Source organism: Callorhinchus milii, unplaced genomic scaffold (genome assembly GCF_018977255.1).
Source record: "Callorhinchus milii isolate IMCB2004 unplaced genomic scaffold, IMCB_Cmil_1.0 Scaffold9, whole genome shotgun sequence".
NCBI lineage: Eukaryota > Metazoa > Chordata > Chondrichthyes > Chimaeriformes > Callorhinchidae > Callorhinchus > Callorhinchus milii.
This window is the reverse complement of record NW_024704750.1, coordinates 17,362,078-17,381,045: the sequence shown is the minus strand read 5'-3', so window position 1 is coordinate 17,381,045 and position 18,968 is coordinate 17,362,078. Positions and strand designations below refer to the sequence as shown.

Sequence of the window (18,968 nt, the reverse complement as noted above, 5' to 3'; positions counted from 1 at the left end):
ACTTTTTTGTGCTATACTCGTTGTGTTTCTAAACCCATAAGTAAAATTAATGGTGCATTAAAGGCATAAGTATTCCCTTGGCTTTCTAACAACTGGGTATTCAAAATGGTTTTAAAACTAATATTGAATTCCTATGGCTAAACAAAACATGAAATATTCCCCCACTTACATAAGTGCATGCGGCTCCTGAGAAACTACATAGGGCATGATTAGTTTATCTGATTGTGCCTTCCTGTTTTAACTTATAATGGGCCTAAGGCAACATCCATATATTAAAGGCCGAAAGGGCAACTTGTTGAATACCTCGTTATTTTACAAATAAAGCTAATGACAGCAAATCATTTTAATGAAATATTGGCTTTCTAAGAAAAATGGAAATGTGTGTAGTTATTTTTCGCTCGTGCTCCTATATGCAGAAAGTAAAAAGGGTTTTTCGTACTACCTTGTGAGTATCTCTGAATTTACTAATTTCTCGAGAAATTAGATCTCGTTTGTCTTCTTCCATCTCCATTGCACTTATGTCATCCTGAGGAACAAAAGACACGGGTTATTTAAATAAACCATTTGCAATTAATTTTTTATTAGCCCAGGCATTATTTTGTATAAAGAATACATGCAAGAGTTTTGCTCGTTCTAATACATCGATACTTCTGAATTGTCATTCCGAACGTCATGGCGGCTCTGGAAGTCATTTCAATGACTGATTCAAAAGGCTAGGCCGAGGCTGCAGTTCAGTTAGTGAAAAAAAGTTCATCAACAAACAGTTGGGCAGCATGTTTGATGCAATGTATTAAGCTGTGCAGCCAAGATATGAACTTAATGTTCATTTAACAACCTTCCAACTCTATCCATTTTCACTCTTTTACCCTTTCATAATTTCGTTTCCTTTTTATTTGGGCAAGGTTCTGATGGCATCAGGCACCACTTGTAATTTGCACGAGTGACCATTAGTTCCTGTGTGAGCTTTGACAATAACAACAACAAGATTCCATTTAGAGAGCACCTTTCACGTCGGGAGGACGTCCCAAGGCGCTGTACAGTTGGATCAGGACCCGAGCAGGGGGGAAATGGTCAGGGTGAGGGGAGGGAAGGGGCGAGGAGGGGGTAAAGAGTCGAGAGGGGAGCTGAAGCACGGTGTGTTGGCAAGAAGTGTTGGCAAGTTATTCATTCTCAAAGGGCACCGCTGTCGAGCCAGAATGTGTCCTCACCCAGCATCCAGAGACATCATTAGGGGGAAACACACAATTGAAACTAGGAGTGAGAACCCGGATTAATTTTTTCTCTTTCTTACCTGGGGTGTGAGCACCACCCTGGCTGAGATCAGCTAACCAAGATGACTTTGGAAAGGGTTTAAATCTGGAACGTGCAGCCCATACGGTTTAGCTCTTTACTGGATAAGCTTGCTGATCTGAGACAACTATGGAAAGCCTATATGTCCTTCTTGTAATAATTATCACCTTATTTTAGCTCTAGTTTGCCAAGGGTGGTGTTAGTTGGCCACTACAGGGTTTGATAGATCAACTCAATTTCCATGTCAAGATTGATCACAGCAATGCACCCCAGATCAGTATATGTCTCAGTATGCGTATGTTCGTTCCACCCTGCACGTCACTCTGTTGCTGTAAACACTGCAGAGGCATAGGTGTGCAAGTTTCAAGATTAAATTCTCTGCAATGGACATTTGAGTACTGCACGTTGCTCTCTCATCCATTTCTATAAACTCTGGACAAATTCATTTAGTAAAATGTTTTATCTTCATTTTCAAAATGTTAAGACTTTAACCCAACCAAAGTTTCCACCCACTAGTGCCGCTATTTTACAATCTTAAGCACTTGCCCTCACAAAACACTACAAATGCACTTACTTCCCCTACTGCACTTTAGTGAGAATAAGTCGCGCTTTATTTCCCTGCAATATACTCCATTTTGCTGGAATTGAAAAACAATTCAATATAAATTTAGGAAAAAATAACAGCATAGCTTGTGCTTAATGTGCATACATAGTAAATACACAATATATCATTAACACGTCAAGTATACAATACAAATCAATACCTCCTCCTTCTTTTCCTTTTTCTTCTTCCTAGGATGTGAATCTTGATCTTGAGAAGGTGCATTTAATTCACTTGAATATTCTCTAATCAACCCTTCTATTGCTCCCTTCACAATCTGGTCTCGTCTCTTGGTTTCCTCATCTACGACATCCTCGGCTGAATCTTCTGATTTTGAGTCCTTAAGAAATACAAAATTATTTACCATCACAAATCTACAATAATGCTCATCAAGGCTAAACGGTTGTGGGTCAATATTCCATTACTTAACTTTTCTCACTCTCTGCTCTTCTCTCCACCTCCTCTCTAAAAAATATCAAACTTGTTTTTTGTTTTTTTCCCCCCCTTTAACTTCCCAAACTAAGAATAATCCCAAAGCAAGACAAGTTGATCTCAGGTTGATGTTGACACTGCTCTTAAAGCTGACTGGGAGGTCTGTGAGCATCCGACGATGAATAATCCATTTATATTCCTTTGACATTTGTTTGTCGGCTCAGTTCAGATAGGAGTAATGGCCCCAGCTCTCCAAAGCAGGGCATTTAAGGACAAATATGCTCTTCCACCAACTCCCGATCAATGTTAAGGTCCCCCCTTCTCCTGAAGGCAATGACAGGTGCCAGCAGCCTTGCTTTGCTCACCATGACCATTCTTCACAACAGATATTTCCACAATGAACCAGAATGCAAACTTTATATTCACTCAAGCTAATGCATGGGACCATGAAGTCTTGAATTGTAAGGTACGTTTCATTTTTTTAAGTATTTAATTTTGCAAGCCTTAAGGAATATAAAAGGTCCAGAGCTTATAGAACCGGAACTTACTCCATTAACGCCTTTCTTTTTGGCCTTCCATTCATCCAGCTGAGCTTTGGTCTTTGCATCTACTTTCACAAGCAGCTTCTTGTCTCCCACTTGAAGCTCATGAAGTAATCTCAGTGCACGCAGTGTAGATTCTGGTTCTTTGTACTCACAAAAGCCAAATGCTGCAAAAAAAACAAGCATTCTGTATCTGATAATATTTTAACTTGTGGTGGCTAAAAGTTTACAATTTCTCAACAAAATACTATCTTGACCAGCCTTGTTTCAACTTGTTTCTAAAGGGGCAGCTTGGATCAGTTCAATGGGTGGAACTGACTGTGGAAAACTATAAAGGAATCCCACTGAATGACAGGAAATAGCCTAAAACCATTCACTTTCACTCATGGACAGGGGTATATTGACAAGGCATTGGAGCGCTGCTGCGCATGGAACTGTACCTTTATGACCTTGTGAGATATTGCATTCTGATAGTAGTAAAGGAACTGATTTGGGGGAATAAATTGCGCTAAGGTACTATGAAACAAAGTACATGCTGAAGTATATATGCAAAATCTGGCAATGTAAATACATGGACACTTACCGCTCCCCAAGGCCTGGTGTGAAAATGTGCCACCCACATAGTGAATTACTTTCCTATCAAATCGCAAATAGCATGTCTCGGTTGTTGTTAGGAACATAGGAAAACAGGAACAAGAAGAGGCCATTTACTTACCCAGCCTGTTCCACCAGTTTATTAGATCTTGGCAGATCTTTAACCCCAATGCGACACCGTTTCTTTCACCTTTGTGCGTCAGCCTGGCTCAATTGGTAGTACTCTTGCCTGAGTCAGAAGGTTGTGGGTTCAAGCCACATTTCAGGACTTAGAACACATTGTCCAGACTGACACTGGAGTGCACTGCTGGAGGTGCACCGCGTATTTGGAGGTACTGCCTTTCGGCTAAGATGTTAAACCAAGTTCACGTCTGCCTGTTCAAGTGGACGTTAAATATCCCATGGTACGATTCAAAGAGAAGGGAGTTTCTCCCAGGGTCCCAGCCAACAATCCCTCAAATAAAACTATTCATCTACTCGACATTGTACCCGACACTGCTGTGCAAACTGGCTACTCTGTTCGTCGACAAAATACATAGGGCCTACACTCAACAGTAAATCCTGTGAAGCACTTTGAGATATCATCCTGAAGTGAAAGGTGCTATATGAAATTGAAGGATTATTATTAACCCATTAGCACCTCTGCTATCCAAGTATCTGTTTCTTTCTCTGTTAAACATCCCCATTGATTCCATATCTCCAGCTTTCGAGAGCAGAGCATTATACATCTTCGCAACCTTGATGTGTGAAGAAGAAACTCTTCCTGACCTAGACAATAACTGTCTTGATTCTAATTTTAAGGCTGTTCCCCACCCCACCCCCCCACCTGTAATTAATCCATCTACCAAAGGGAAGAAGTGTCCATCAATTAATTTCGTTTTTCCAAATACCTCAATCATATCACCCCTTAACCTCCTCTAACAAAAACAAAGGAATCTTAAGCCATTCTCCTTGGCAAACTTGAATATGCTAAACATCCTGCATCTCCTCTCTCCAACCATTGGTGGTCAAGGAACTACGCACCCTTTGGAACGCCACCTCTCTCATCCCGCTCTCTCTTGGTCTTTAAATCCTGTGCAAAAAATCCTCTTCAACGGTGCTTATGGTTACCTCTCCCTGCTCCAATACTCAGCATCCAACTCCAACCCTGTAAAGTGCTTCATAACATTGTCCTACAGTACAGGCACTATATAGCTGCAATCAGTTGTTGATGAATTTAACCCGAGTCTACAAAACCTCTCACCACAGGTAAGCTCAATCACCCCAGATATTAATCCAGTGAACTACTGCTGGACGCCCTCCAAGGCTGCTAAATCCTTCCTAATATTGGGTGCAAACTGAATACAGTACTTCAAATGAGGTCTGACTCACCCTCTAACCAGAGAAGCACTTTTACTTTCCAGGCCTGTCATAAATGCCGCAATGCCATTTGCATTGACTGATTTCAGCACCTATCCTACATCTTCCTTCTCTACATTGTACAACTATTTGCAATGGTACAGATGTAATAAACCTCTGCCTATTTCCCAACCAATTTCCCATCCATGACAGATATGCCATCAACTCTATAAACCTTAATTTTATATGGTTTATGCAAGCAAACGCTTTCTGAAAATCATGAGCCACTGTGACACAATGGGAGAATGCGCACAATCTTAATATCTGTCCTCTGCCTGTGTTTTTGTGTGCATGCATATGTTGGGGTGGGGGGTTAAAGGAAGAGAGCATCAAACTGCTTCTTTCATGACTTTGGCACACGACTCAAGAATAGATTTGGCAAAGGTCTACAGACAGATTGCTGGCTCTTCTGTCACCATGAGTGGCTCAGGGAGAAAGAGTATTTGTTTTTTTTAAAACGCGGCCTTAAAATAGTTACATTACGCAATACTAGATACAACCCTGCTATAATGCGGATGGTGTTTTGTGTCCATAAAATTCAATCTCACATTATGGTTATGAAAAAAACAGGCCTGCTTCCATGTCGCTCCTGACAATACTTCCAGTGCGTTATAAGCAAACATGCAAGTCCCTTATACCCTGTACATTGCGACTAGTCCAGCTGTTGGCAGATTCAACTAGTCTAGACAGCTTTGAAAGGAATTATTTAGGGTATAAACAAATAAGACTATTTTTAGGTACAGCATCACTTGCAACTGAAAAGCAGAAAAAGCAATGTGCTTGACTGTGAATTGACCGTGGGCAAAAGGGCCCGCTAACTTGATGTTCTAACATGAAGAATGGCTGGATCCATTCCCACTTACTATCAATGGGCACATCTGCTGACCTGGAGGACAAGTCGGAGACCTGCTCCCAGGCCTCCTGAATGCTGGTGACTGATGTGAATACTCATGATATTTCAACTTGACGAAGCAACTTGATAACTTTGCATCGACTCCAATTTGGAAGGACATGCTCTAATGCAGGCTTTTTTTAAAAAAAAAGCACCTGCTGTGAATGGAATTACCATACGTGTGGATAAATACCAGCAGGAAAAGTATCTACAATTAGCCAAATCTGGTAAATCGCTCAGAGTAACCGCAAGCAGAGGTTAGTAATGTATGTAGCAATGGGCTGTGTAAGCTCTCCATACCTTGCAACTTTCCAGAAGCTCCTTGAACTCTCTTCCAGCTTAAAACTAAGCCACATTTCTGAAAATCAAGAGGAGACGGTTCACACTAATATCTTCTGCAAACTTCACCTCTGAAGCACATGCACAGCACATGCCCAACACAAAATAAATGTTTCCTTGCACACCTCAAAATGAAGATTACAACCAAGGGATTCCATTCTCCCCAAGTGTTCAGCTTATATCTACTTTTTAGGGTGAAGTTCATCATATGGACCCATCTCGCCAAGACGTATCTCTATGGTCATCTTTCCCCTCCCCACCCTCTTCAGCCTCCACCACCATCTCAGGTACCCAACCTGCAGTTGAGGTTGAGATTTCTTCCCTATGTGAAAAGCACTATATAAATGTAAATTTTATTGTAAGACAACAAAAAAAATCACTGCAGGGGCTTTAGCACCCATTCAAGAGATGGGGGTAGGGGAAGAGAGAGAACTACACTCTGCCCCTCCCTTCTGATTGCTCTCCAGTGATTTCTGGTAAAAAGTGTGCATATGTAGTTGACAAGCAAAGAAATAATTATGCTTGGTCTTGATGTGACACAATTACCTGGGCTCATACGTGAAGAATGGACACTTAGGCAGGCAATACTGATGTTTTTTGCAGCCCATTTAATTTCGCTATATTCTCACTTGGAAGTTTTTGCACAACAATTTAAAAGGGCCTGGACAAAACAAGTAAAACCTCACCTTTAATATAATGGAAAGAGAAGTGTAATCTTAGCAGTTGGACAACAAAATAGACCCTGTGTCCCAAATCAGGGTCTGTTATGTTAAAAAAAAGCAGTCACCAATACAAAAAAGGGTACGCAATACTGAATCTGTGGAACTAAACTGAGCAGTAGTCAATATCTTCAAAAGAAAATTAGAAGGGAGAAGTTCTCAAACATTTATTTGAAAAAAAATGTACTGTAATTGAAAAATAAAATGTCACCATTAACACAGCCTGATTAACGTTTCACCTTAAAATCAAACACTTCTGTATTAACCAAAACTTTGATCAAAATGAATTCACAAGGGGGCACAAATGTAAGATAATCTCAAAAATAGAGGTTAAAACACATTCTTTGTAAGGAAGTTTTTTTTAAAAACTGATAAAATGCTTCAAAAGGAGAAATATTAAAAGGATATTAGGAGTGAGCAGGAGAGTAGGATTAGACTAGTTGCCCCCCAACGTGAAAGGCACTATGCAAATACAATTTGTTGTTACCTCCTTTGGAGAAAACTACCAGTGCAGACTTGGTAGGCAAATGGCCCATTTCTACCCTGCAACATTTTACGAATCTGAGTCTGTAGCTGCACTTCTACAACAAAAGGATCATAATAACTGAACACAACCCCCTGGAAATGAACTTGACTGAATTTTTCCTAAATCTTATCTTTTTGAAATGATCCACTCACCACCCGCAATACCTCAAAAAGATAAAAGCACCACAGGAAGAGGAACTGAGCAAAAGGCCGCAGGGAAGTCACAGGCTCGATAGCCGATTTGAAAACACTATGATCAGCATTTACATGATGGGTGGAAAGGGGGAAAAGAAAAATCAGCCAGAAATTCTTCTCTACTAATCACGAACACATGATTGATCCTGTTGAAAATGTGAATTCGACATTGGCAGGAGAAAGCATTAGGCTTGGCTGTAATGCTCCATAGTAAACTTTCACTAAGACAAATGATTAGAAAATGAGATGCAATACCAGAGGGCTCCAGGAATCTGTGAAGATGTAACCTTCAGGAGAGAATTGTTTGGAGGAATTCAATCGTCTGTCAAATTACAAGTTACATTAGTGCAACAGACTTACCGCAAGCAACTGCCTAATTAACATATCAGAAGCTTTCTCGGAAATGTTGCCCACAAAAACAGTTGTTGTGGGGCCACTGTTTTCATCATTTTCCCGGATCCTTTGACTAGCATGGTCTTTTCTTGCTCCAATGTGTTTTCCAACCAAAGGCACAGATGTTGGTAGCAATACCTGTGTAAAACACTGGTATGTTTTAATCCGTCATTCATGAAAAACAAAATAAAAATTAAACATAGCTCCTTCGTACTTTTACAAATTATTATTCGTAAGAGTCCACATGTTGCTAAAATGTACGGCATAATACACACAAAATATAATTTATGCTGCATGTCAACTAAGTTGATTGTTATCCGTGCCATGACCTGCTTTGCCTTCCCCCACCTCCGCAACATCGCCTGGCTCCGTCACTGCCTCTCCTCTCAGGCCGCCAAAACCCTCATCCACGCATTTATTGCATCTAGGCTCGACTACGCCAACTCCCTGCTTGTCGGCCTTCCCAACTCTTCCCTCCACAAGCTGCAGATCATCCAGAACTCTGCAGCTCGTGTCCTCTCCTGCATTAGACTCCGTGACACTAATACTTCCAACCTCGCCCGGCTCCACATTCCCCCAGAAGAGTTCAACATCCTAGATCTCACCTTCAAGGCCCTGCACGGCCTTGCTCCTTCCTACATCTATGACCTGCTAACCCCATATCTCCCTGTCCGCTCCCTCCGTTCAGCAGGCTCCAGCCTGCCACACCATCGTCGGTCAAGACTTCAGCCTCTCTGCCCCCACTCTTTGGAACTCCATCCCACAATCCCTTTGCCTTGCTCCTTCAAGACCCTCCTCTTTGACTGCACCTTCTGCCACCCTCCTACTCCCTACTCTCCATGCCCTCCACCACCCCCGATCCCAACCCACTGCTCAGGTCCAAATCTCTAACATTCCAGTGCCTAGGGACGTCCTCCCGACGTGAAAGGTGCTATACAAATATAATGTGTTGTTATATTCAAATGAGTCTATGCAGCTGTCGAGGTTAAAGCGAACTATTCAAAATAAATTAATCAACTCTATTAAGTCTTTTGATCTAACAATTACTTTTTATAAATGATTTTACAACATTACAGAAAGCAATTGATGCATAATGATATAATATTTTCAGGTGATAAAAAGTGTTTTCCATTAGTTCTGACAACATAATTTGGTGAGGGTTGGACCAGACATTAAGGAGATAGGGGAAAGCATTCAAATATTCATGTTTAGTTTTCAGTAATTTATTTGGCACCAGAAACAAATATCTTCCAAAAGAATTAAAAGCAGAAAAGCTTAAAATCAATCCACACCTCAGAGAGGAAGATAGGTTACCCGACTTTTGTTTTCAGATACTGATTGCCAACATTTGGATTTCTAGTATTTGCTTTTATTTCAGATTACAGCATTTGCAGTTTTTTTTTAAAAAAGAAAACTTGAGCGTTTTGTAACGTTAAGGATATTCACTCCCAATTGCCACAAAGCAACTGGTAAAATCACCCTTAATTTGCCAATGGCAGGACCATCTGTAACTGCAATTACCTTCAAACCACATAGTCCTACCATATTTCTAATGTCAGTGGTACCATTAAAATGTAACTTTCTGTAACCCAAATTGATGCCAACACTTGGAAAATCTCCATTCAGCATCAGTGCATTCTATGCACCAGGAATTCCTGAATTAAATCTCAGGTCTGTGCAAAAAGCTGATAATCTTAGTGATAGGGAGAATGCGACTGGCCTCAACCCTTGGCTAGAGAGCAGAAAATATCCAGAGGTTTCAGGATCCCGATCACTATTTAGGAACTCCCTGTTGGCAAATGCAAACACTTGATGAGGACAAAATTAATAGAAATTCTGAAAACCTCAAAGATGAAGGTGGGCACTTTGGCGAGCTACGAGGGCTCTAATATCACTGGTTTGCACCAGTGCTTTTAGGAGAAATGGGTAGGGGGAATTGCGAGGGGATTGTTTAAGTTTTAATCATACACGCATACACACTGGATCTACCAACAGTTTTTGCTATGGATTTAAACTTGGTACGGTACGTTCAGTGCGTGGCATTCACTACACACCGAATTCTAAACCACTGCCAAGACAGATAAAAATACAAGCGCTTCACTATAGGGAGGTGGAAGAAGAGGGCAGAGAAGAAATTGCTTTGATACTAATGTTCAATTACAGACTGCCATTGGCAGGGGCCTAGAACAGGTTACCTGCTTGCCCTCTGTTGGGCAACGGTTCATGGTGTACAGCATGGAGACCTGAAGAATGTGGAGGGAGACAACAACAATAGTAAGTACACCAATACCTTTAGAGAAACAATGGATAAACTTAAGATAATTCTACTTGTGGGAAATACTTTCTACTTTCCAGTTATTAATATTATAGTTAGCTCTTTGATCTATGATTTGTTCTTTATAGGCTTCTAATTTGATCAAAGTACCAGAAAATACTGATAGCTAATCCCCCTGTATTTGGAACCATTTCATGTTAGTTGCACCAACACTGTGAATTTTATTCAGTGACTCATTTGGGAGCAAACATCCTTAACTGAGTGAACACAATAACATAGTTGCACATCAGTGTTGGAAATGCATGCTTACTTTCAAGGTTATATTTTTAAACAGCATCCTCTTATGAAATTAAATTTTCAGTCATTTATATTTCTAATGCCATACTATACAGTCGTTGGGTCATTTCTGGGTTAAAATGTGATTCTGATTAAATAGAATGATTGAATGGTAAGCTTCTCCTTTCATCTCAATTTTCTTTCCTTGTCTCAAAGATACAAACTGATGCTAGCAAACAGTTCCATGGGATCTGGGTACCTGATCCAAGTCAATCGATTTGCATGCCAAGACTTTGAAAACACCCCATATTACCATCAATCAACATTTGGGAACCCAGGGTGATTACAGTATCACCCATCCCTAGCTCAGGATCATTGATCTAGCTTAGGTCTACGGCTGCTGCCTAAGCCAAGCCTGGGGTCTTCATTGCCTGCATGACTCTGTTTCATATTAACCAGTGACTCAACCCACCTCCCAAAAAGAAACAAATATCTGACTCACTCACACGGTTCCTATTTACATGCATGTAACTTTTCAAACAGTTAATGGATGTGATCAATCAAATGAAAAGCCAATCACAATTAGAAAAATAATGCAATTTAATTGGGGCTTCCTCTCCATGGCTACTAGGCAAATAAAATGCCTGGTATAACATTATAATAATAATAATCCTTGCATTTGCAAAAGCGCTTTTCACGTCTTCTAGACGTCTCAAAGTGCTTCACAGAATAGACTGTAAAGTGAATTGATTGTATATTTAAGCCATAAAGACCAAAGTGTTTCAGATTGAATTCCTGGTTATAATAAATTCATTGAAATTAGCTAGGGCACGACAACTGGCTTTGGTGATCCTAGATTGGAGGGGAAGAGAAAGACTCATCACAATTCTAACAGATACTCCCTCTTTCTCCTGTAAATGGTTGGGCAGAAAAGTATTGGATTTGGTTGTGAGCACTCATGCTCTTGGCTCAAACATCAACAGATACTTCAGGAAGGTACTGGAAGCCTGCCAGGGCACGTGGAACTGTACACCAACAAAAGTCTGTGCCTTCAGAGGCAAAGGAAAGAAAACTGGCCAATTAATGATTTTCTTGTGCCAGAAATTAATTCCACTTCAGAGAACACATTATGTACATTTGAGGTCTGCCATCTTCTACTTAGGCATGTATTTAATCTGCATTATTTGCAGATGTGTCAGTCAAGTCAGTCCTACCAAAACTCTTGACTGCAATTTAAATTGAAACTGAGATGCATTTTAAAATTTTGACCAAAAGCTTTCACCTTTAGGAACTGCAATTTTAGTAACTTCAAAAATGCAATTTAACCCTCAGCTTTTCTTAACCTTTAGGGCTCAGCTTTAATATGACGTGTTGAATATACTTACGGTCGTGGCAGGTGCCATTAATCCCATGGGTACAGGAATCATAGGTGCTCCTGAAATCAATATCAGTAAAAAAAATTAGATTTCTACACATCTCATTGTACATTTGCATTCTTTTGATAACCATATTACTTCTAAAAAAAATAAACACAGTTTTCTAAAGCTTTTAAATAGAACAAGTTTTGTTTACATACCAGGCGGCACTGAAGGAGGAAATCCTGCAAACTGTGGGGGAGGGATACCTGGTGGGAGTGGAGGTATCCCTAAAGGTGGGCGATTCATGTGTGGTGGGAAGGACATGGTTTAGCACCAACCTGTAAGATAAGATGCTGGCCAATAAGTTCACATTTTATGGCATTAACGACTTAACATAGAAGCACTGAAACAAGTTTGCCTGGATAACTCAGCTGATAATTAACCCCCAGCCCATCATGAAACTGAGCTACAGAAATCAGAAATGACCCCTGCTTTCATCCCTAGACTGTGCTGAAGCAGTCATTTCTAGCTGATGATGTTATAACACGCCTTAGCATCACTGGGCTAGGGAGTTGGGGGTGGTAAAGAGTCAAGGCAGGTCTCCCATTTTTGCTATCCATTTGAGCCCTCTTAAAAAGTGCACTGTGTGGACATTTAATAACAGAATCGACACCTCCTACATGTCAAACGACTTATCGAAATGCATCACAAAGAATGGAGGAAAATGTAGATATCTCAACTATTGGAAAACAATCCCAGGCTACAGGAATTGAAGGCTCCTGAATGCTTTATTCAACAGCAAATCCACAGACTGTTAACACTGTACCATCTCTAAATTAAGCACGATATTGAACTAAGTGCAGAATCAGCTGAATTTAGAAGAAGGGGCATCAAAAGGGTAGTCAACAGAGTTTGGTCCAACTTTCAAATGACAATGAGAACAAGAACAGATGGCTCTGCTGCCAGACTAAGCTGTCACAGAGATACCTGAGTATGCTAGTTTAGGAAGCATTCAGAATGTGCATAGTAGGAGAAATGCATTCTTGACCCTTTATCATGAAGTAACAAGCCAAAGTCAAACATCAAATTGCAGTATTCATGTGGACCCAATTAGCCAGAATGATATAATATTGTCAGGACAGTCAAAAACGGCAATCTTCTTTAGCTAACAAATCCTCCATTTTGCAGCTACCTTCTTCCAAAACAACTGTTCAGTTCTTGCAAGTTTCATATATATGTGATGATGATCAATATAGTATTTCAGCACAACATCCCTACCATCAACAGTTACTTTACATTTCAGTGGCCACCAAAAATACGATTATATAAATACAGGAGTATTTTAGAAATATATATATATAAATAATGGATTGTTCCAAGTGCTGAGACATGACACCTATTTTATTTCCATCGATGCCTGAAAATTTAGATATTCATCAACGTAAATGATTCCATCTGATGCTAACATACCATTAGCCAACCTCTCCAATTATATTCTTGAGAGTACTTGACGGTCGCAGAATACAGCACACCTCTTTCCTGTCAAGTGATGTCCAGTAAATACTTGGCCAGCATAGCATTGGCTGCAATGAAAATGTAGACGGCAAAAAGATGTTTCTTTCCTTAATAGCTAAAGATAATGTATAGGTTTTTTTTAAATACCTGGCGGTGAATGTAACCCCATGGCTTTTAATGCTCAAGTGATACTTTTGACATAGTTTAAACTGTAAAGCTCGAGTGATATTTTGACATAGTTTAAACTGTGAGTTTTTGTATTGTGCATTTGAGGCACAAGAGAGTAATAGATGGAAGCAAAGATAATAATGTCTCAAAAGATTGTACACTATTGGTTGCTGTAAAGACAGCACACTTGATACGCATTGGGACGTCCTCCCGACGTGAAAAGCGCTATATCAAATGCAAGGATTATTATTATTATAATTGTACTGGGTCCTGAGGTCTCAACTGAAAAGTCAGAATTGCCTCATCTCCCTTGTGCTCCAGCAATTAATTTTACTCTGCAATTATATTTTTGCATACAAGAGTGAGCATTCCTGATAATAACATCTTGTGAATGCGAGTTCCAGAGGCATGTGAAGTTATGACTTCTGGATTGACACAGAATCTTGAGTACAGCTGCAACAGCTCATGTTACTGCTGTAAACACGAAAGTTTGCTTACGTTGCTCTTCCTCTTACGCTGCTGCTCTGGACATAAACTGTACAGAACGGATAACTCAGATCAACCCTTCAATATTGTAGATGGAAGAAGCCATCTTTAAGTCCACTTGAGCAAGATACAGCCAATAGCTGAAGCCTGTCCAAGTGGACTGCTATTACAAATTTGATATCGTCTTTTGCAGAACATTGAGTATGCAAATGAGCAAACGATAAAATTCCTACTCTTCAATCAGCCTTTCCCACAGATTTTTTTTCAAATCTTAAAAGAATAGATCAGGTGGGTAATGCCTGGACCTGAAACTTGTCAGCCCACTGTTATAACAATCAAAGGGCATGTTCCTTCAGACGGGAAATGAATAGCTTATATAAAAAAAACATTATTTTTGACCAAATTGCTTGGATCACTAAGTAATGAAAAACAAGAGTGGCAATACAAGTAAAACACTCTACAGATGCTGAAATAACACGATAACAAACATCATCAGGAATAACGAGGACTCTGAAGGTTATATCTCGCTCACTATCTCAATACCTGGAAAACTGTACAGTCAGAGGCTCCAGAATTCTTGTGGATTTTACCTCCAACTTCACTATGCCATTTCTAGCCTACGAGATTAAGTGCACCAAAATTGTAATTTTCTTCGGTCAACATGGATCTAGATAGCAGATGTTTCTGACTGAGGTGTTTCAACAGCTTCTGGCTCACTAAGGCTTCAATCAGTTTTGATACAACTATGGGTCACTAATCTGCAGTTCTTTAAATGACTTTAATCCCCATTTCCAAATGTTTAAATGAGCGAGTATGTTTGCTTTTCTCCATTCAGGTAGGATGTTGTTGGTTAACAGGAATATCTGAAATAGACAGAATAAGACAGCAGCTGGAAATCCCCAAGCAGTGCATTGACAGCCCAAGTATTATACATAGTGGATTTTCAAGGATGGAATAAATTTGGTTCCCTGGACTGCTGGACCAGAATGGAATGTTTAAAGCCAGAGTTTGAATTCAGATAATAATCATCCACAAAACACACAATACCCTCTTGGAAGTTGGACCACAGTTTAAAAACAAATTTGATTATATTTTGCCAATGTTCATCATAGATTTGTAGATTAAAGCCGATAGCTTTCCTATTTTCCAAAACATTCCACCATTTCATGAACGTGGCAACACTTCTTTATTTAAACCAAGGTTGTAAGTGAGCCAATATTAAGATTTCAATATAAAATGCAACAGTGCACAGATTGGGTGTCTGTGCCGCTGTGCATTTTCTACTAGGATTTCATGAAAACATAATGGTGGACTCGGGAAATTCAGGCCAGGATTACATTCACAATGACTGCAACTGTCAACCAGCAGTATCATTATTCATTCAGTCCTTTCAAATGCATGCCCAAACAGAGCATTTTGACCTGAAGAAAAATACTGATGATGTGAGATAATGAATTACACGTACTGCATTACACAAGAAATGTTCTGACTCTCTTTTCCTAACTCTCCCAATATCTATTACTTGAAAAAGATACAATGTAATTTTTTTATCTCATCAAACCGGCCCACCTTGGTAGAAATCTCCTCTCATCTGCCCACCCCCTTCCCCCCATGTTCCACAACACTCAGCAGTGACGTGAAGAACAATGGGAAAGAATGCCCTCATTTTACATACTAAAGGGGACCTCCAAGGTAACGCTACCCCAGCGTGTACATCCCTGGCATTTAGCCGAGCTCAGGTGAACGTTTAGCATTCCTTGGAGAATCTCTGTGAGCAAAATACTTTTAAAACTAAAGCCTGGTTTTAGAATACTATTGTGCAAGTATTTACCTGTAATGGTGTTGAGCTTCTGCTTTAAATCACGCTACATATTATTTATTCTACAAAATATACATTTCACTGTACAGCATAATCAAAACACCATATCCCCTCAGGCTTTATTACCATGCCCCCATGTCACAATTCCACTACTGTCCTATCCACAACCACACCATGGTTAAAACACTATAGTGAAGGGAACTGAATGTCTGAATAGTTAAGGCAGTGATTTAATTGTGAGGATCTGATGATATTCATAGATTATTGACTTTGTTCTCAAGTTAATATTTTCTGAACTGATGAAATATAACCACTCCCTCATATCTTTGTTTCTCAGTTCAGACACTTCTTTGCAATGGCCACCATTTTGTTACAAGGACCACCTTTTTCAACTCCTCATGAATGCTTAAGTATTTTACTTAATACTGACTACTAGATTTTATGGGGCTACTTTTTCTAAATATGAAAATGTACAGTTATCTTGAAAACCAACTGTTTAACAGAAAGCAATTTAAACCATTATTTACATTACATATATTGTCACTTGAAAGCTGGGGACTCCTTCAGTCCCAAAGATAACCCCAATTCACCATGCACCAACCAAAATAAAACAGTCTCAATTTGGTAGACAAACCCATCCAAACACACAGTCAGTCTCCTTTGAGGCTTTTCAAAATGGTGCAGCTGCTCTGCCTTTCCTCTAAAAGCATTAGGGAAAAAAAAACACAAGCCCTCTAAAAATACCACAGCCCCCTTCCAAAGCAACAACTGAGACATTGGCATCATACATTATTTTAGTTTTTTTTTAAAAAAATACACATGTATTGAGACACACAAAGCTTAAGAATCCCTCGCTGACATACGCGAAAAAAAAACAAGATGAATACATGAGGAACTAAAACTATTTGAATAATTAAACGTGTGCAAAATAAAGCTTGAAAAGCGAAGTGCCTGTGTGTGTAGGCGGTGGTGGTGGTGGTGGTGGAGTTGGTGTGGGAGAAAGAAGAGAAATGTATTCCTTAAAAAAAACACACACACACACGAAGCTGGAATCGACCCGAGGATTTGATGCAAAATAAAGCCATCGCTCCTTCCAAACCCACGTTCCCTTTCAAAAGATCCCTCCCCGTCCCCTCCCGGCGTCAACACACGGACATCGCTAACTCGCTGCCGTTCGGAGACGCGAAGTGGTGGGGGGGGGGTGAGTCGTGGTTTGAGGGGCAGGGAAATCGGGCTCCTACGTCTCCGTGGGGCCGGGGCCGGGGCCTAGGCCAGGTTGGTAGGCCCAACGTCCCAGGCCTCCCCTCCCCTCCCCCCACTCTCCTCTCCGCCGCCACTAAGAGAGAAGCAAAGCGAGCGGGCCCGAAGCCTGTGCTTCCCCCCCCCACCACCCCAAGCCGCCGGGCCGACCAACGCCGCTTCTTTTAACGCGGAAGCCGGGCTTGGCCGTGAGGGGGGGGGGGGGGAGAGAACACCACCCCCGCCCCCACCTTCACCCTCACGGCACCACTCCGCAGCCTCGCGAAGCCCAGGGCCTCTCACTCATGACCCACCCCCCCGGTTGACACCGAAAGTCGGGCTCGTGGCCGCGCTCTCTGGGCGCGACTTACCGTCGAGACGGGCTGATCGTTTCGCACAGACGCGCGGAAAGCGTCTCTCGGGCGCGGTGGTGGTGGTGGGGGGGGGTTTGCTCGGGGAGGGAGGAGGGAGGGAGGGGCGGTGCGGGGACAGGGCGGTGCGGGCCGTGTGGCTGCGGTCAGGCGGCGGCGGCGGTGGTGGCGCTGGACTCGGCTCCTCGCTAACTCTCCCTCCCCCTCCCGAAACAAGCGCACGTGATCAGCGTCATCACGTCACGCCAGCGACGCCCCCACGTCCAGCCCTCACGAGACACGTCCATGTGCAACGTAACGTGACGTAACTCCAGGTTTACTGGACCCCCCCTCCCCCCCCACACACACACACACACTGTACACATACCCCTCCACGTGCAGTACAGCCATGAACCGTCCTTGCATTCAGATATAGCGCCCTATCGCGCCTTCCGGACGCGGCAAAGCGCTCCGCGGCACAGACCGCGAAGGGAATCGGCTGTTACGTGTGCGCCCGCGCGCGACTGTGAAGGTGAAGGGGCCGCCGGTTTTGCGGGCGGAAGGCGGCAGCCAATTGCGGGCAGCGGCGTCCCCACAAACGGTCCCGGATTGAGCGACCGGATCGTTGGCTTTTATTTGTTGAAGGGGTTATTAACCTCCCCCCGGAAAAGCGATCCGCCAGTCGACTGGCAACCGGGTTCCGCCTCACTGCTCGGTAAACGGAGGCGTGTGGAGTAAGGAAACTTGCCTTAGGTTTTGCCCCGCCCGGGAATTGAACCCGGGCTCTCTCACTTACGAGGTGAGTGCTCTAACCAATACGATACAGGACTCCATAATATATGTACTGTACTCACGCATATACTGTCCATACACTCCATATATAATGCCTATACAGTACTCCTCTACATACATGTGTACTGTACATACACTCCCATACACACACATAAATATGCTATACATACATTTACATACAATATAATACTGTATACCTAAATCTACTGCACATGCAGTGAGATATATACATGTAATTGACATACTGTGTATACACATATGCATACACACTCATACCCATTCTAAATGTACATAAGTATACTTTACATACAACAATTTGGATTTATAGCCCCCTTCTAGTTGGATAATGTTTCAAATTGCTGTTGTGGTGAGGTTAGATGCTGAGAGATGACCATAAATGCAGTCAAAGAGGTAGGGTTTCAGGTGGGATTTAAAGATAGATAGAGAGGGCGGTAGGCAGGATTCAGGTAGAAAGGACATTGGATTAGGACTCTCTCAAGCTATGGCCACCATTGGTGGCTCAAGAGTTGGGAGATGCACAGCCGGCCTGTGTTAGCTGAGTGAAGGAGGCAGGCATAGGAGTGGGGTAGGAGCAAATCAGAGAAGTAGGGAGGTGCTTGTGTGTAAAGGCATTTATATGTGAGGTTGAGGATCAGGAAGTCGATCTATTCAGAGCCATTGGAGCCTGGCGAGGATTGGAGGTGACATTCCCAAATATACTTACAGAGTATACAGATACTCATACCACCTCACAATGCTGGTGTTCTGTG

At 41.7% G+C, this 18,968-nt stretch overlaps 1 protein-coding gene across 3 annotated transcripts in view; it reads right to left on the bottom strand.

Moving 5' to 3' along the window:
• Window positions 1-17,497, bottom strand: part of rbm25b (RNA binding motif protein 25b) — a 30,274-nt gene extending 12,777 nt beyond the window's left edge. For 2 of the 3 annotated variants that reach the window (XM_042337879.1, XM_042337881.1), the window contains exons 1-9: window positions 17,428-17,497; window positions 12,048-12,167; window positions 11,857-11,906; window positions 10,116-10,163; window positions 7,888-8,070; window positions 6,050-6,107; window positions 2,872-3,032; window positions 2,055-2,231; window positions 443-526 (exon numbers count right to left, since the gene is read on the bottom strand). In XM_042337879.1, the coding sequence (XP_042193813.1) occupies window positions 443-526; window positions 2,055-2,231; window positions 2,872-3,032; window positions 6,050-6,107; window positions 7,888-8,070; window positions 10,116-10,163; window positions 11,857-11,906; window positions 12,048-12,153 (867 nt within the window). In that variant the 5' untranslated portion in view covers window positions 12,154-12,167; window positions 17,428-17,497. The remainder of the gene's footprint in view (window positions 1-442; window positions 527-2,054; window positions 2,232-2,871; window positions 3,033-6,049; window positions 6,108-7,887; window positions 8,071-10,115; window positions 10,164-11,856; window positions 11,907-12,047; window positions 12,168-17,427) is intronic. The other variant, XM_042337880.1, reaches the window with a different exon arrangement.
• Between the last annotated feature and the right edge of the window lie 1,471 nt (window positions 17,498-18,968).